The 13,829-nt window shown below is 41.2% G+C and overlaps 1 protein-coding gene across 2 annotated transcripts in view; it reads right to left on the bottom strand.

Annotated features, from left to right (window-relative positions):
- The window catches only part of nudcd1 (NudC domain containing 1), a 189,632-nt gene that overhangs the window by 90,229 nt on the left and 85,574 nt on the right, over positions 1 to 13,829 (bottom strand). Inside the window, exon 6 of one of the 2 annotated variants that reach the window (XM_063056793.1) lies at positions 6,732 to 6,930. In XM_063056793.1, the coding sequence (XP_062912863.1) occupies positions 6,732 to 6,930 (199 nt within the window). Of the gene's footprint in view, positions 1 to 6,731; positions 6,937 to 13,829 lie in introns of both variants that reach the window. The other variant, XM_063056784.1, reaches the window with a different exon arrangement.

Below are 13,829 nucleotides of genomic sequence, written 5' to 3' on the forward strand. Positions count from 1 at the left end.
CCATTAACATGAGCCAAAGAAGCTTGAGGCATTCACTTACTCTAAAGGGGGAGTTGCTGACATTCTCCATTATCTCATTCTTGGTGGAAGAGCTCACATCAAGAGAACCCAATTTCTTTTCTGCTGTACCCTATGCCATTTTTTTTAAAGATGATCATTTCTTTCCTATTGCATCTCATTCAGGGCAGCAATGACAATGTCAAGCCTTCTGAGTTCTTAGGCTATAAAAATACAACAACGTTCTTGTCTGCTGCTACTGGGATCTAGCAACAATGGTCCTGACATACTGGATTTCATATTGAAGAGCAGAAGTTGCCAATGTATAACTGCATTTACATAGGCTGGCCAATCCAGCCAGTCATCAAACGGATTTGATGAACAGGGATCAGAGGCAAAGAGGTCCAAAATGACTGAAAATCAGGCATTAACAATCACACTTTAGGTTAGGGTTAAGTCGGGGTTGTCGTGAGATTGTGGGGCGGTGCTGCTCAAGGGATTGGAAGGGACTACTTCACATTGTACCACTAAATAAAATAAAATATGATCAGGGTTATTCTTGCACTGGTAACAGTTCAGAGAAAGTTCAGAAGCTTTACTCCTGGAATGAAGGGGGAAATTAAGCAGGTTTGATTTATTCTCACCGAAAGATGATTGAGAAGATCTTACTATAAAGATTTGGGGGATGGGGAGTGAGGACAGTGTAGTGTAGCAGTTAGCGTAATGCTATACAGCACCAACAACCAATTCAATTCCACCACCATCTGTCAGGAGTTTTATGTTTTTCCTGTTACGATATGGGTTTCCTCCTGGTGCTCTGGTTTCTTCACACATTCCAAAAGACATGAGGATTACTCAGTCTTTTGGTCACATGGATGTAGTTGGGCCAGAAGGGCCTGTACTGTGCTGTAGGTCTAAATGTGAAAATATATAAAGGGGGCTTAATGTTTGGAAAGATTTAAACTAGGTTGGCAGGATGGGCCAGATGATGGAACAGTTGGTGTAAAGGTAAATGCAATGTGTAGAGAGACTGTGAGGAAGGACAGGCATTGGACAGGGCATAAATGCAGTCAGTTAGATGGGTTGAAATGTATTTACTTCAATGCAGAAGTATTAAAAATAAGTGTGATGAACCGAGAGCGTGGATCAGGACATGAATTTATGATGCTGTGGCCATCAGACAGACTTGGCTGTCACAAGGGCAGGATTAGCTACTTGATGTTCCAGCGTTCAAATGTTTCAAAATGGATAAGAAGGGAGGTAGGGGGGTGGGGGGAGAGAGGAGGGCAGAAAGAAGTGGCATTACTAATCAAGGATAGTATCACAGCTTCAGAAAGTGAGGAAGTCAAGGAGGGATCACTTATTGAGTCTGTGTGGGTTGAAGTAAGAGACAGGAAAAGATTCTATAGGTATTCTATAAGTCTCCTGATGTTAACTGTGACACTGAGGTGCAGGTAAGTAGGCTGATTTTAGAAAGGTGCAAAAATATCAATGAGGTTGTATTGGGTGACTTCAACTTCCCTAATATTAACTGGCATTTCCTTAGTGCAAAAGATTTAGCTGGGGCAGAACTCGTTGGGTGTGTCCAGGAAAGATTTCTAATGCAGTAGGTATACTGGCCAATTAGAGCAGAGGCCACACTGCATCTGCTACTTGGCTATGAACCTGTCAAGTGACAGACCTCTCAGTGGGCAAGCATTTCGAAGATAGTGAGCAGAGCCATGGACAAGACAGCAGCAATCAGTATGGCAAAGTATTTAATTGGGGGATAACTAATTATAATGGTATTAGATAGGGAGTGTACACTCACAGATCTCTTTTAAGCAAAGTAATACCATTTTCCACCCTCCAATTATTCGGTACTAATCCTGTGACCAGTGAGAACACAAAGTTCAATGCCAAAGATGCAGCAATCTCTTCCCTCGCCTCTTATAGTAACCTAGGGTATATCCCATCAGGTCCCAAGGACTTATTAATCCTTATGATTTTCAAAGGTTCCAGCACATCCTCTTTCTTAACATCAACATGTTCTAGCATATCAGCCTGTTTTACGCTGTCCTCACAAACATCATGGTCCCTCTCAATGGTATTCATAAAGGACCTCCTCAACCTACTCCAACTCCAGGCATATGATTCCTCCTGTCTCTGATCTGTCCTACCTTCACTTTAGTCATCTTCCTGTTCTTCACATATGTGTAGAACATCTTGGGATTTTCCTTCATTCCATTTGCCAAGACCTTTTCATGCCCCCTTCTAGCTCCCCCAAGTCCACTCTTAAGCTCCTTCCTGGCTACCCTGTAATTCTCCAGAGCCCTCTCTGATCCTTGCTTCCTAAACCACAAGGATGCTTCCTTCTTCCTCTTGATCTTTTGTCAACCTTGCTCCCTTCATTTTACCAGACTTACCCTACCTCAATGGAACAAACCTATCCAGAACCCAGTGCAAGTTCAAGTTCTCCCTCAATAACCTCCACATTTCCATTGTGCATTTCCCTAAGTACTCCCTTTCCCAATTTATACTTTCAAATTTTTGCCTAATAGCATTATAATCCCCCCCGCCCAATTAAATACTTTCCTATACCATCTGCTCCTACCCCTCTCCAAGGCTATGGTAAAGATCAGGGAGTTGTGGTCACTATCTCTGAAGTGTTCGCCCATCGAGAGATCTTCCACCTGACCTGGTTCATTAGCTAGCACAGGATCCTGTATGGCCTGTCCTCTAGTTGACCTTACTATATATTGTGTCAGGTCAGGATTTCTTCCTGGACACAGCTTGGGTGGCCGGAACACAATGCTGGGGCTGGTAGAAGCTGATACAAAAGGAACATTTAATAGATTCTTGGACTAATGACAGGGGTATAAGAAGAATGTAAGGTTATGGCCTGTGAAAGAGTGAAGGGTTAGATTGATGATGGAGTAGGTTTATATAGATTGGCACAACGTGGGCCAAATAGCCCATACTGTGCTGCATTATTCTATGTTCTAAAGTGGTAGGCACTTAGAGGAAGACTCTCCTCGTTGAGGTATCTAGAACTAGGGGAATGGCTATGTTAAAAGGAACAGCCCACATAATTCAGAGTCTGAGAAGGGATGCTTCTCCAAGGGATGCATACCTTTGGAGTTCTCTACCCCAAGAGCTGAGAAGACATAGGCTGAGGCAGGCAGAATTTTGACTAAAGCAGTATTAAGGAATATGAGGAACAAGAAAGAAAATGGTGTTGAGGCAAATATCAGATAAGCCATGATGAAATAGGCTTGATGGGCTGAGTGGTTGACTCCTCTTCCTATTTCTTGTGTTCTTAACATATATGAAGCAGTTTAGTGATTACAGTTTGAAAAACATAGTCTTATGGACAGTTTACACCTTCAAAGCACTTGAAATGTCTTTGTCCTTTCAACATTTTCTTCAAAAATTGCCTTTTCTATTTTAATTGAGTCCAATCTTGATGACGCCTGTTCCTGTTGTTATAAAACAGCATATCTGTCAGCTCGCTATGAGAGAAGCTGGCAGAAATCTTGATTTCCATTGTTAATAAATAGTGACAGGACCTTATTCATATTGCTCTTTCTACTGTCAAGTCCATCTCCAAACTAACTGGCTAATCTGCCCTAACTACAAGACTTGAATTTCGATCAGTATGTTTTAATATTTAAACCAAACAGCAAAATGCACCAAGAAAAAGAATGTCTGGTCAAGTGTATACACCGAATACATACAACAACAAAACCATAATTTTCAATTTACTCAGAAGAATGTAGTTACTGTAATAACATTTATCATATTTAATTTTCGTGGCATATGAATTGACTGGAGAGGTAGATCACTGAAGATTCACTCCATATTCAGGGTGGTTCTCAAAAGTACACAGAAAAGCAAGCTGGTAGCCAGGTTAAATAAATAATATGGCAAATAGAATGAAAAGGAGACATGAGGATGAAATGAATACAGGAGTAGAAATTTGGTCTCAGGAAAAAGAAATGCAGAAACATAATCAATCTTTAAAAACATTTAAAAAAAACAAATTTTATGAAAGTACATTTACCAACAGTGTGACCATTAATTAACTCAAAAGGATGAACATCCTCCTGCACTTAAGAGCAAAAGTTGTACAGTAGCCAGACAGGGGGAATACTTTTACCTAAGATACTATATTTTTATGATAAAACCTGGGAACTCCAGCTAGATATACTGTTCGCACTGACACTAAAAGGCAATAGGCAACAGGATATAGTATTCTGTTTGTTTTTTTTGTGTGGGGGGGAGGGGTTGTTTCTCAGGTGGGGGGGGCGATGTTCTAGTTCTGTTTTGTGTGTGGGGGAGGGGTTGTTTCTCAGGTGGGGGGGGCGATGTTCTAGTTCTGTTTTGTGTGGGGGGGAGGGGTTGTTTCTCAGGTGGGGGGGCGATGTTCTAGTTCTGTTTTGTGTGGGGGAGGGGTTGTTTCTCAGGTGGGGGGGCGATGTTCTAGTTCTGTTTTGTGCGGGGGGGAGGGGTTGTTTCTCAGGTGGGGGGGCGATGTTCTAGTTCTGTTTTGTGCAGGGGGGAGGGGTTGTTTCTCAGGTGGGGGGGCGATGTTCTAGTTCTGTTTTGTGTGGGGGGAGGGGTTGTTTCTCAGGTGGGGGGGCGATGTTCTAGTTCTGTTTTGTGCGGGGGAGAGGGGTTGCTGATTGGAATGCCGTTCTTTTTTTTGTACGGGGCAGTGGGTTTGATGTTTCTCTCTGAACAACTATCATGTTCTTTCTTTGTTTCGTGGCTATCAGGAAAATACAAATTTCAGAGTTGTATAGGGTTACATGCTTGATAATAAACAAACTTTTGAACCTTTCAGCAATCTAATGAGAAGTGAGAAACCTGGGTGCTTCTTGGAAGATTTCTTTCAGAAAATATTTGCTCCTCTTTATTTTTATTTAAATACATAGGATAGGGATGTTGTTGTTGATGCTTGTGGTTTATTAGTCATTCCTAATTGCCCCTGAACTGAGGCAGAATTGAAAAGCCATAGTATAAAGCAAAGCTGAATAATTCAGGCCCATAATAGTCAAATCAAACAACAAAAGGCTTTGGGCTGAGATCATAATTTATGAAACCATCTCTAGAGCATTGAATCTCCTCTTTTCATTGAGGATACATCCCAAAAGAACATTTTGATATTTATTCTAACAGCACAATTTCCAAAAGCATGAATGCTAGCCAGGTATTGTGTACATCAGCATGGCTACAATTTGCTATGAAGAGTTACTGTACAATTGGAATTGAGCATTGTGCAATCATCACCCAACATTCTGACTTCTGTTTTCATGAGAGATGGGAGGTCTTGACAAAGCAGTTAAAAATGTTTGGGGGATACTCTGGGATACTCCCGAGGAACTCTTGCAGAGAGCTAAATGAAAACCAAAAAACAAACTGCAGGTGCTGAAAATCTGAAATAAAAACAGAAAATACTAGAGATGCTTATCAGCTCATGTAGAATCTGTGAAAAGGGAAACGTTCTGGAAAAAAAACATCGACCAGAAATCAAAGTTGCTGGTGAGCGCAGCAGGCCAGGCAGCATCTCTAGGAAGAGGTACAGTCGACGTTTCAGGCCGAGACCCTTCGTCAGGACTAACTGAAGGAAGAGTTAGTAAGAGATTTGAAAGTGGGAGGGGGAGGGGAGATCCAAAATGATAGGAGAAGACAGGATGGGGAGGGATGGAGCCAAGAGCTGGACAGGTGATTGGCAAATGGGATATGAGAGGATCATGGGACAGGAGGCCTAGGGAGAAAGACGGGGGGGGGGATTCGGGACCCAGAGGATGGGCAAGGGGTATAGTCAGAGGGACAGAGGGAGAAAAAGGAGAGTGAGAGAAAGAATGTGTGTATAAAAATAAATAACGGATGGGGTATGAGGGGGAGGTGGGGCATGAGTGGAAGTTAGAGAAGTCGATGTTCATGCCATCAGGTTGGAGGGTACCCAGACGGAATATAAGGTGTTGTTCCTCCAACCTGAGTGTGGCTTCATCTTTACAGTAGAGGAGGCCGTGGATAGACATGTCAGAATGGGAATGGGACGTGGAATTAAAACATTCCATCTCTCTCTCTTCTCTGCTGCTAAGCATTGTAAGTGTAGTTCAGTTAAATAACTGAAGCAGCGAATGAGAGAGAGAGAGAGAGAGAGAGAGAGAGAAAAAAAAACGAAAACACGCCATGGCAGAGTGTTCCAAAAAAAGAAAATATAAAACGTACGTCACCCCAGACTACACTAAAGTGTACCCCTGCCTAATAGGGGTCAAAAGTAATGACAGTGTTGCTCGCTGCACTATTTGCAACAGTGACTTTTTTATTGCCTGTGGTGGGTTAAGACTGTAAAAGACATGTTGAGGTGAGTTTAACAGGTGTCATTCGTTGCTTAGCATAGCAAACGTTATTTAAACTAGCTGGCTAGCTGCTAAGGAGCTACTCTATTGCAGACATCCCACCTCTCCTGGAAGTTCCAGGAGTCTCCTGCAAATTGATGGTGCTACCTCCCTGAAATGAGTTTTTGCAGGGTGGGATGTCTGTAATAGCGCTATGCCAACACTACACTATCGTGCTACCCCTGAAGTTTTTGAATTACTCCTGACCACAGTGGCCATATATATGAAGAGGGAACTTGAACCACCATCTGCAGAGCACAACGGATTAGCAATGTATCACCTTAACCACTTAGCTATATCGGTAGCACTGCAAATATTAAGAGTAAGTGCAGGGAAAGTACTTGCCTATTTTCTGTAATGGTCCAAGTGCTCTCACTGTGGTCAACTGAAGAGAACAGCTGGCCTTCTATGAAGATGACTTGTCCTTTTACTCCAACATGCAAGTGATCCGCTGACAAATGGAACTCGATGTTCTGTTTCGTTGTGTTTTCTTTTAGCTGAATATTTACAGTCAGGTCTTCATCTGTCTGTTGCCAATAATACACTGGTTCTGTGGAATTAAAATCCTATTTTTCACCATTACTAAACAAGACTGATTTCCCAAACCTCTTGCAATGTTTCCCATAAATTCCTTGAATTCTTTTTTAGAGCAGAATTCAGGAACACAAAAAATAGTAATTCAAAGTCCAAGTAAAGTTTATTATCAGAGTATATACATGTCATCGCATACAACCCCAAGGTTCTTTTTTTGTGAGCATACTTAGCGAATCTATAGAATAGTAACTATCAACAGTGACAATGGACAACAAACTGTTCAATTGCAAATATAAATAAATAACAAATAACAAGCAATAATTGCTCCTTGAACAAAATATTTTAAACTATTAAGATGCAAGTCTGCTGTGTAGTGCTCCACGCAAAAGTTCCTGATTATCGTACACATAGATTACAAATATGGCTCACAGCTTTTCTCCAAGTACTTTGGTTACTCAAGAGGAAGGTACTGAAATTCAAATTTATAAAAGTTAGCACAAATAAACACGTGTATAACTCTTGAGTGTATTCTCAGCAGCTGAGCTTTATTCATTACTATGTTAATTTTGATCTGAACTATCGGCAATTTGGATGTTTTGCTAATCTCTAACAACTCCTTGAAGGAATTTTTTTCCTCATGATTTCTTTCCCTTAAAGATTGTTAGTTTTAAAACTTCCATAGAATGTGTTTACTTGCTTCATATATGACATTTAAAGTCCAATCATCTCAGCAACTTGCTTTGGAGCTAACACAAAATCTACTCTCAATAAGAGATATTAAAGAGAATATGTTAAATCAGCATAGTTACAGGCTCTCAGAGAAACATTCACTGCTTCAGTTATTTAACTGAACTACACTTACAATGCTTAGCAACAGAGAAGAAACAGTACCGTAAACACAGATTATGAAGAATGACTATTTGAATCATAGTTTTAATAGTTTTGTTGAATTGATGGATCCTGACAAAGGTCCCCCAAATAAATCTGAGGACAATTACAAAATATATTGGCTGATCCATTTCTTCTTCTTCTTCCCTCCTATCTATTCACCTATAAACATGGAATTGTTAAAGTATTATCTCACCAAGACTTTACAGAAACTCCAATATTATATTTTTTTCTAAATAACATTGTAGATTTTGCAGTCAGATAAACTTCATATCTTCAAAAATAAGTATCTTACAATTCAAATTCTTTTTCTCAGTGATCAATGAAATGTTGGAACATTTATTGGTGCTTTAAAAATGAATAATTAAAATTAGCTAAAAACAAATTTAAAAGGAACCTACTCAACTCTATTCTATCCCCCTTGGTTCAGTCCCTTTCCACCTACATCATGCTCTCCATCTCCTCACCAACCTTCAATTCCCTGGCCCTGATTGCAACATTTTCACCATGGATGCCCAGTCCCTAAACACTTTTATCCCCCACCATCAACAATTTCTCCTTCGTCTCCTCCCACTTTCTCCAGACTCGATGGGGAATCATGAGCATCTGCATGAGCCCCAGCTATGCCTGCCTTTTCACTGGCTATGTGAAACAGTCCATGTTCCAAGTCTTCCCCAGTAATGCTCCCCAACTCTTCCTCCACTACACTGAATTCTGCAAGAGGATAAATCGTGTGAGGAACTCTTGGGTTTTCATTCTAATTAATGTTCAATAACTCCTCCTGAAAATGAACGTAACTTATGGATCACATCCTGAACTTCAGTAATATCAATAGGGCTGAGAGATAAAGAAGCTTTATTGGGTGTTATTAAACCTAGCACAAAGCAAGGTGACTGTGGTCACTCTGAAGACCATCAGAACTCTGCGGAGAATGACTCAAAAAAATGAAAAGCACTTGCCCGGCACGTGGTCACATAGCACAGACAGGGATGCGGAGAGTGCAGTTGGGACTCAACAGGCTTGCTCAATAGTGGCACAGACAGTGTGGAAGAGAGCACAGTTGAGAATTCAACAGACTTGCCTGAACAGAAATTATCACAAGTGCAAAGACAACGTGGAAGTTTCAGTCTTAAAACAGGTCAAACTGTGAAATTTGCAGACCAAAACACTGGTATCTCATACAAAGCTGAAGTCTTAGGATGAGCAGGCAAAACCACTGGGAGAAATGAAAGTTGGTACAACTTGAATTACCTAGAACCAGTCATGGTCACTGACACTACAGGGTCAGTCAACTTGTCATGTGTAGGCAAACTTCATATTGAATCAAGTATAGATCAGGCTGGACCATCTGAGACGTATCAAGATGAAGATGTCCTAGTAACTAAAGAGATGTCATTTGAATCTGCAAATTAGGGTGAAATGAGAAGTTAGAGGAAATAATGGAGTGTTTAAGGAAACTAGAGACATTGGCTAAAAGACAGTGTCTACAACTTGGGCGTGTACCCGAAAGAAATCCCAACAGGAATTATACCAAAAACATGTCTGGTGGCTAGTGGTTTTGTGGAACTGAACATAGAAGAACTCAGAAAAGACACGCCAACATGTGCATCAGAGTTTCCTTGACTACTTTTCTCAGTGGTATGTTAAAGGCATTGGCAACCCTATTGCATAGACATAAAATCCACTTTCTTACAGGGAATGGAGCATGCCCCCTCCTGAAGCCAGAAGCGAAGGGACACTGTGGAATCTCAAAAAGTGCGTATGGTTGAGCAGATACAGCACTCTACTGGTGTTAAAAGGTCAAGTAAATAATGTTAAAAACCAGTGGGAAGAGTCATAAGTGGATCCAGCTATTTTTTTACTGGCAAGATTCAGGATATCATGCGGTTGAAGTACTTGCCTATCATGTAGATGACTTCATATGGGGAGGCTCACAAAACTTTGCCACAACAGTTATCCCTCAGCTAGTCAGCCTTTCAGGTTAGTCGGGAGGAACATGACAGATTCTGCTATGCAGGGATAGGCATCCTTGCTGTTGACAGAACAGTACAACTGCACCAAGAAAGCTACATCTGAAAACCACATAGAATCCTCAGTTGCCACACAACTGGATGCACCCCCCCCAGTGAAGCTGAAGAAGAGCAACTAAGGTCAAAGGTGGGTCAGATTCTATAAGTGGCAAGGCAGAACAGACCTGACATCATGTTTGATGCCTGCAACTTGGTATCCAGCTCAAAAAAGAACACAGTACAAACTTCACATGAGGCAAACAAGATAGTGCGCAGAATTCAATGTGAAAAAGTAGTCTTGAAGTTTCAACAGCTTGGAAAAGATAATTCACTGAGGCTTGTTGTCTTCAGTGATGTCTCACTTAGAAATCTTCCTGATGAAGGTACTCAAGGGGAACATTTTATTGTACTGATGGGAGAAGAGGGAAAATTTTCACTTCTACTGGCAATCAAAAAGGATTTGAAGAGTTGTACAGAATACTCTTGCAGGAGAAACACTTGCAACGTCTTAAGGTATTGACAATGCTGTTTTTCTGGCCACAGTCTATTCTGAGCTTTGTCATGGTGACCCAAAGAAGGACAGTCTACAGAACACTTGTGTCACAGATAACTACTCTTTGGTTGATGCCATTAAATCCACCAAGCCAGTTACAGAAAAGAGGCTTCATCAAGAGATAAGCAGCATCAAAGAACTTGACCATAACATGTGATAAGTTTTCTGTGCTTGGACAACTACAAAGGAACAGCTAGCTGGCTTTCTCACAAAGAAAGGAGCTCCAGCTCTTGTGCTGTTAAAGGCACGTAGTGAAGGCATTTGGTACCTTAAGAATTGTATTAACTTCAAGGATTAGAACTAATTCCTATGTCCTAATGGAAATTTGAATTATCTTTAAATTTTTCAAATTTAATTTTTTAATATATACATAAAAAGGATGGGAGATTGTTGAGTTCTGTTCAGTTGCACTATCTAAATACTTAGTATGCATGCACACTCTCCTTGTTGTGTGTGTGTGTGTGTTGTGTGTGGAGGGAGAGGAATTATGGGATGTAGAGGCAGTGGCCCTCAGGTATTGAAGGGAAATGTTGAAGGTAAAGCTATTTAAACAAAAGAAAAACATGTCCTTGTTGTTTGTACATAAACACTCCAGACAGAATCCATGATTTAACTATCTTCAACTCCATTATTAATGATGCACACACTATGACATGGTCAGAATGGTGATGGTCATGGATGTTCGCAGGGCATTCAGTTTCTCAAATAATGAAGCAATTCAACTTAAAATTACAAGACTTAAAATTAAAATTACAAGACCTGAGCAACTTCCAGAGTTGGGCTCAAATATGGCAAGCGATATTTGCATTTCAATGACCATTTCCTTCAACAGAGTTAAATGAATGAAATTACACCGAAGGCACACTTTCTTTGAAAGTTGAAGAGATCTGGCTTGTCATCAAACACTAACAAACTTCTACAGATGGACTGTTGAAAGCATCCTAAGTGGATGCATTTTGGCCTTTTACTGCAATTCAAGTGCACAAGAATTTAAGAAGCAGATGCAGCATAATACATCATGGAGCATCCCTCTCCACCACTAGAAATCTCTACATGGTGCTGCCATAAGAAAGCAACATCTGTCATCGAAGATGCCCACCATCCAAGCTATGCCATCTTCTCAGAAGCATTAAGTTCTATAGCATTTGGTTCAATAACAACTTGAGCCATTTGCTTCTCAAACCGAAGTGTACAAACCCTAATCACTACCACAGTATAGCAACAATACGACCACTTTGCACTACAATGGACTTTTGTATGTTCTAATTGTTTTCCTTCTTGCACAGTTTGAATTCCATTGTGTTTCACTTGTTGGAACTCCGATGCTGTGGCAAGTAAGATTTTCATTATAGCTGTGCACACATATACTTGTGCACATGACAACAAGCTCAAATATAACTTTGGGAGATCTTTCCTTTATGTTGCAAATGCCAAATCTCCCAACCAAGAAATGATACTGAACAGAAACTCAAAGAAAGCAGCTTAACAAGTATCTTTATTTGAGCAAGCCAAGAAATTCTCCATTCTTGGGCTATGGGCTATCTAATGCTTTTAGCTTTTGTTGGCCCCCTCTGAGAATACCTTGGACTTCAGCTGACGTAGGCCATTGCCAAAGGTATCCTCATACTACTGTTTTATGGAAAGGCCAGGATTCTGTCTGAGTGATGATGAAGGAACAGAATACAGATCAGGAAGGTGTGCCAAATGTTGATGCTGTCCTATCTAGGAGGCAGAATTGCAAGTCTGGGGTGTCCTGCTGAATAAGTAAATTACTGTTATATTAGTGGCCAGTGGCTGCATCTTGAAATGACTTACATTATGGGAGAAAGATCTCAGTAGAAAAGTCTGCCTTTGTCGAGGCTTTGTGTAATGTTACAAAGGGTCTTTTAAGATACTCCTGGATAGGTATAGGGAGCTTAGAAAAATAGAGGGCTATGGGTAACCACAGGTAATTTCTAAGGTGAGGACATGTTTGGCACAGCTTTGTGGGCCAAAGGGCTTGTACTGTGCTGTAGGTTTTCTATATTTCTATGTTAGCAGCAAAACATCTGATAACGATTTGAAAGAAGGAATTCATGACCTAGGAACTCGTGGCAAACAGGTGGAATCCATTTCCTGGCAAAGATCATTGGATTATGGATAAAGAGGAAAGCAAACTGTATGTTTTGGTTCCCATTTCACATATCAAGAATTGTTGTAGTTGAAAAATCTTGACTTGCTGCTCCTGAGTGTGTAGCAATGCACAAGAGTTACATGGGTAGCTATCACCCTAGTTGAGGTCATAAACGGTCAGAATTATGCAAGGTGCAGCCAACATTCTCTAAATCCACAAAATTTCATTTTGCATTCAGACATAATGGTCTCTTTTAAAAAACCAGGAATGATTCCAGTTAGTGTAACTTAAGGATGGAAAGGCTAACAAGTTCTTTCTATCGGGAGATAACAATTAGATCCTCTAAAAATTAGGACTGGCAGTGTTTCTATCTTATTCCTTTGGATTTGCCAAATACCAGATCAAATTACCCATGTTGTGGCAAAGTCTAGTGTTGACCGCCATTTTTCAAAACTCAAAGCCTTTTTCCTTTGTTCCTGTGCTTACTCTCCCCTTGCCCTATTTCACAGATAGATCATCCTATTACATTGTAAGCAGAAAATACCAATTTAGGCTGAACTAATAGAAAAAGAGGAGTGCATTCAGCCCCTGCAGCCTAACTGTCATTCAATGAGATCATGGTTGTCCTGTCAGCTGACAACGTATACAGCTTTTTCGCTATCACCTAACAGTATACGGCCTACCCCCCCCACCCCACCCCCCATTTCCCAACAGCGAAATTCTCAGTTTCAGATTTAAAATTAATTCTTATGACAAACAAAAACTTGCTCTTTTCTTTAAAAAATGAAGACATCTCCCTCGTCCTAGAAAGGGGCTTCCCTTCCTCCACTATCAACTCTGCTCTTAAACGCATCTCCCCCATTTCACGTACATCTGCTCTCACTCCATCCTCCCACCACCCCACTAGGAATAGGGTTCCCCTGGTCCTCACCTACCACCCCACCAGCCTCCGGGTCCAACATATTATTCTCCGTAACTTCCGCCACCTCCAACGGGATCCCACCACTAAGCACATCTTTCCCTCCCCCCCTCTCTCTGCATTCCGCAGGGATCGCTCCCTACACAACTCCCTTGTCCATTCGTCCCCCGCATCCCTCCCCACTGATCTCCCTCCTGGCACTTATCCGTGTAAGCGGAACAAGTGCTACACATGCCCTTACACTTCCTCCCTTACCACCATTCAGGGCCCCAAACAGTCCTTCCAGGTGAGGCATCACTTCACCTGTGAGTCGACTGGGGTGATATACTGCGTCCGGTGCTCCCGATGTGGCCTTTTATATATTGGTGAGACCCGACGCAGACTGGGAGACCGCTTTGCTGAACATCTACGCTCTGTCCGCCAGAGA

Source organism: Mobula hypostoma, chromosome 1 (assembly GCF_963921235.1).
Source record: "Mobula hypostoma chromosome 1, sMobHyp1.1, whole genome shotgun sequence".
NCBI lineage: Eukaryota > Metazoa > Chordata > Chondrichthyes > Myliobatiformes > Myliobatidae > Mobula > Mobula hypostoma.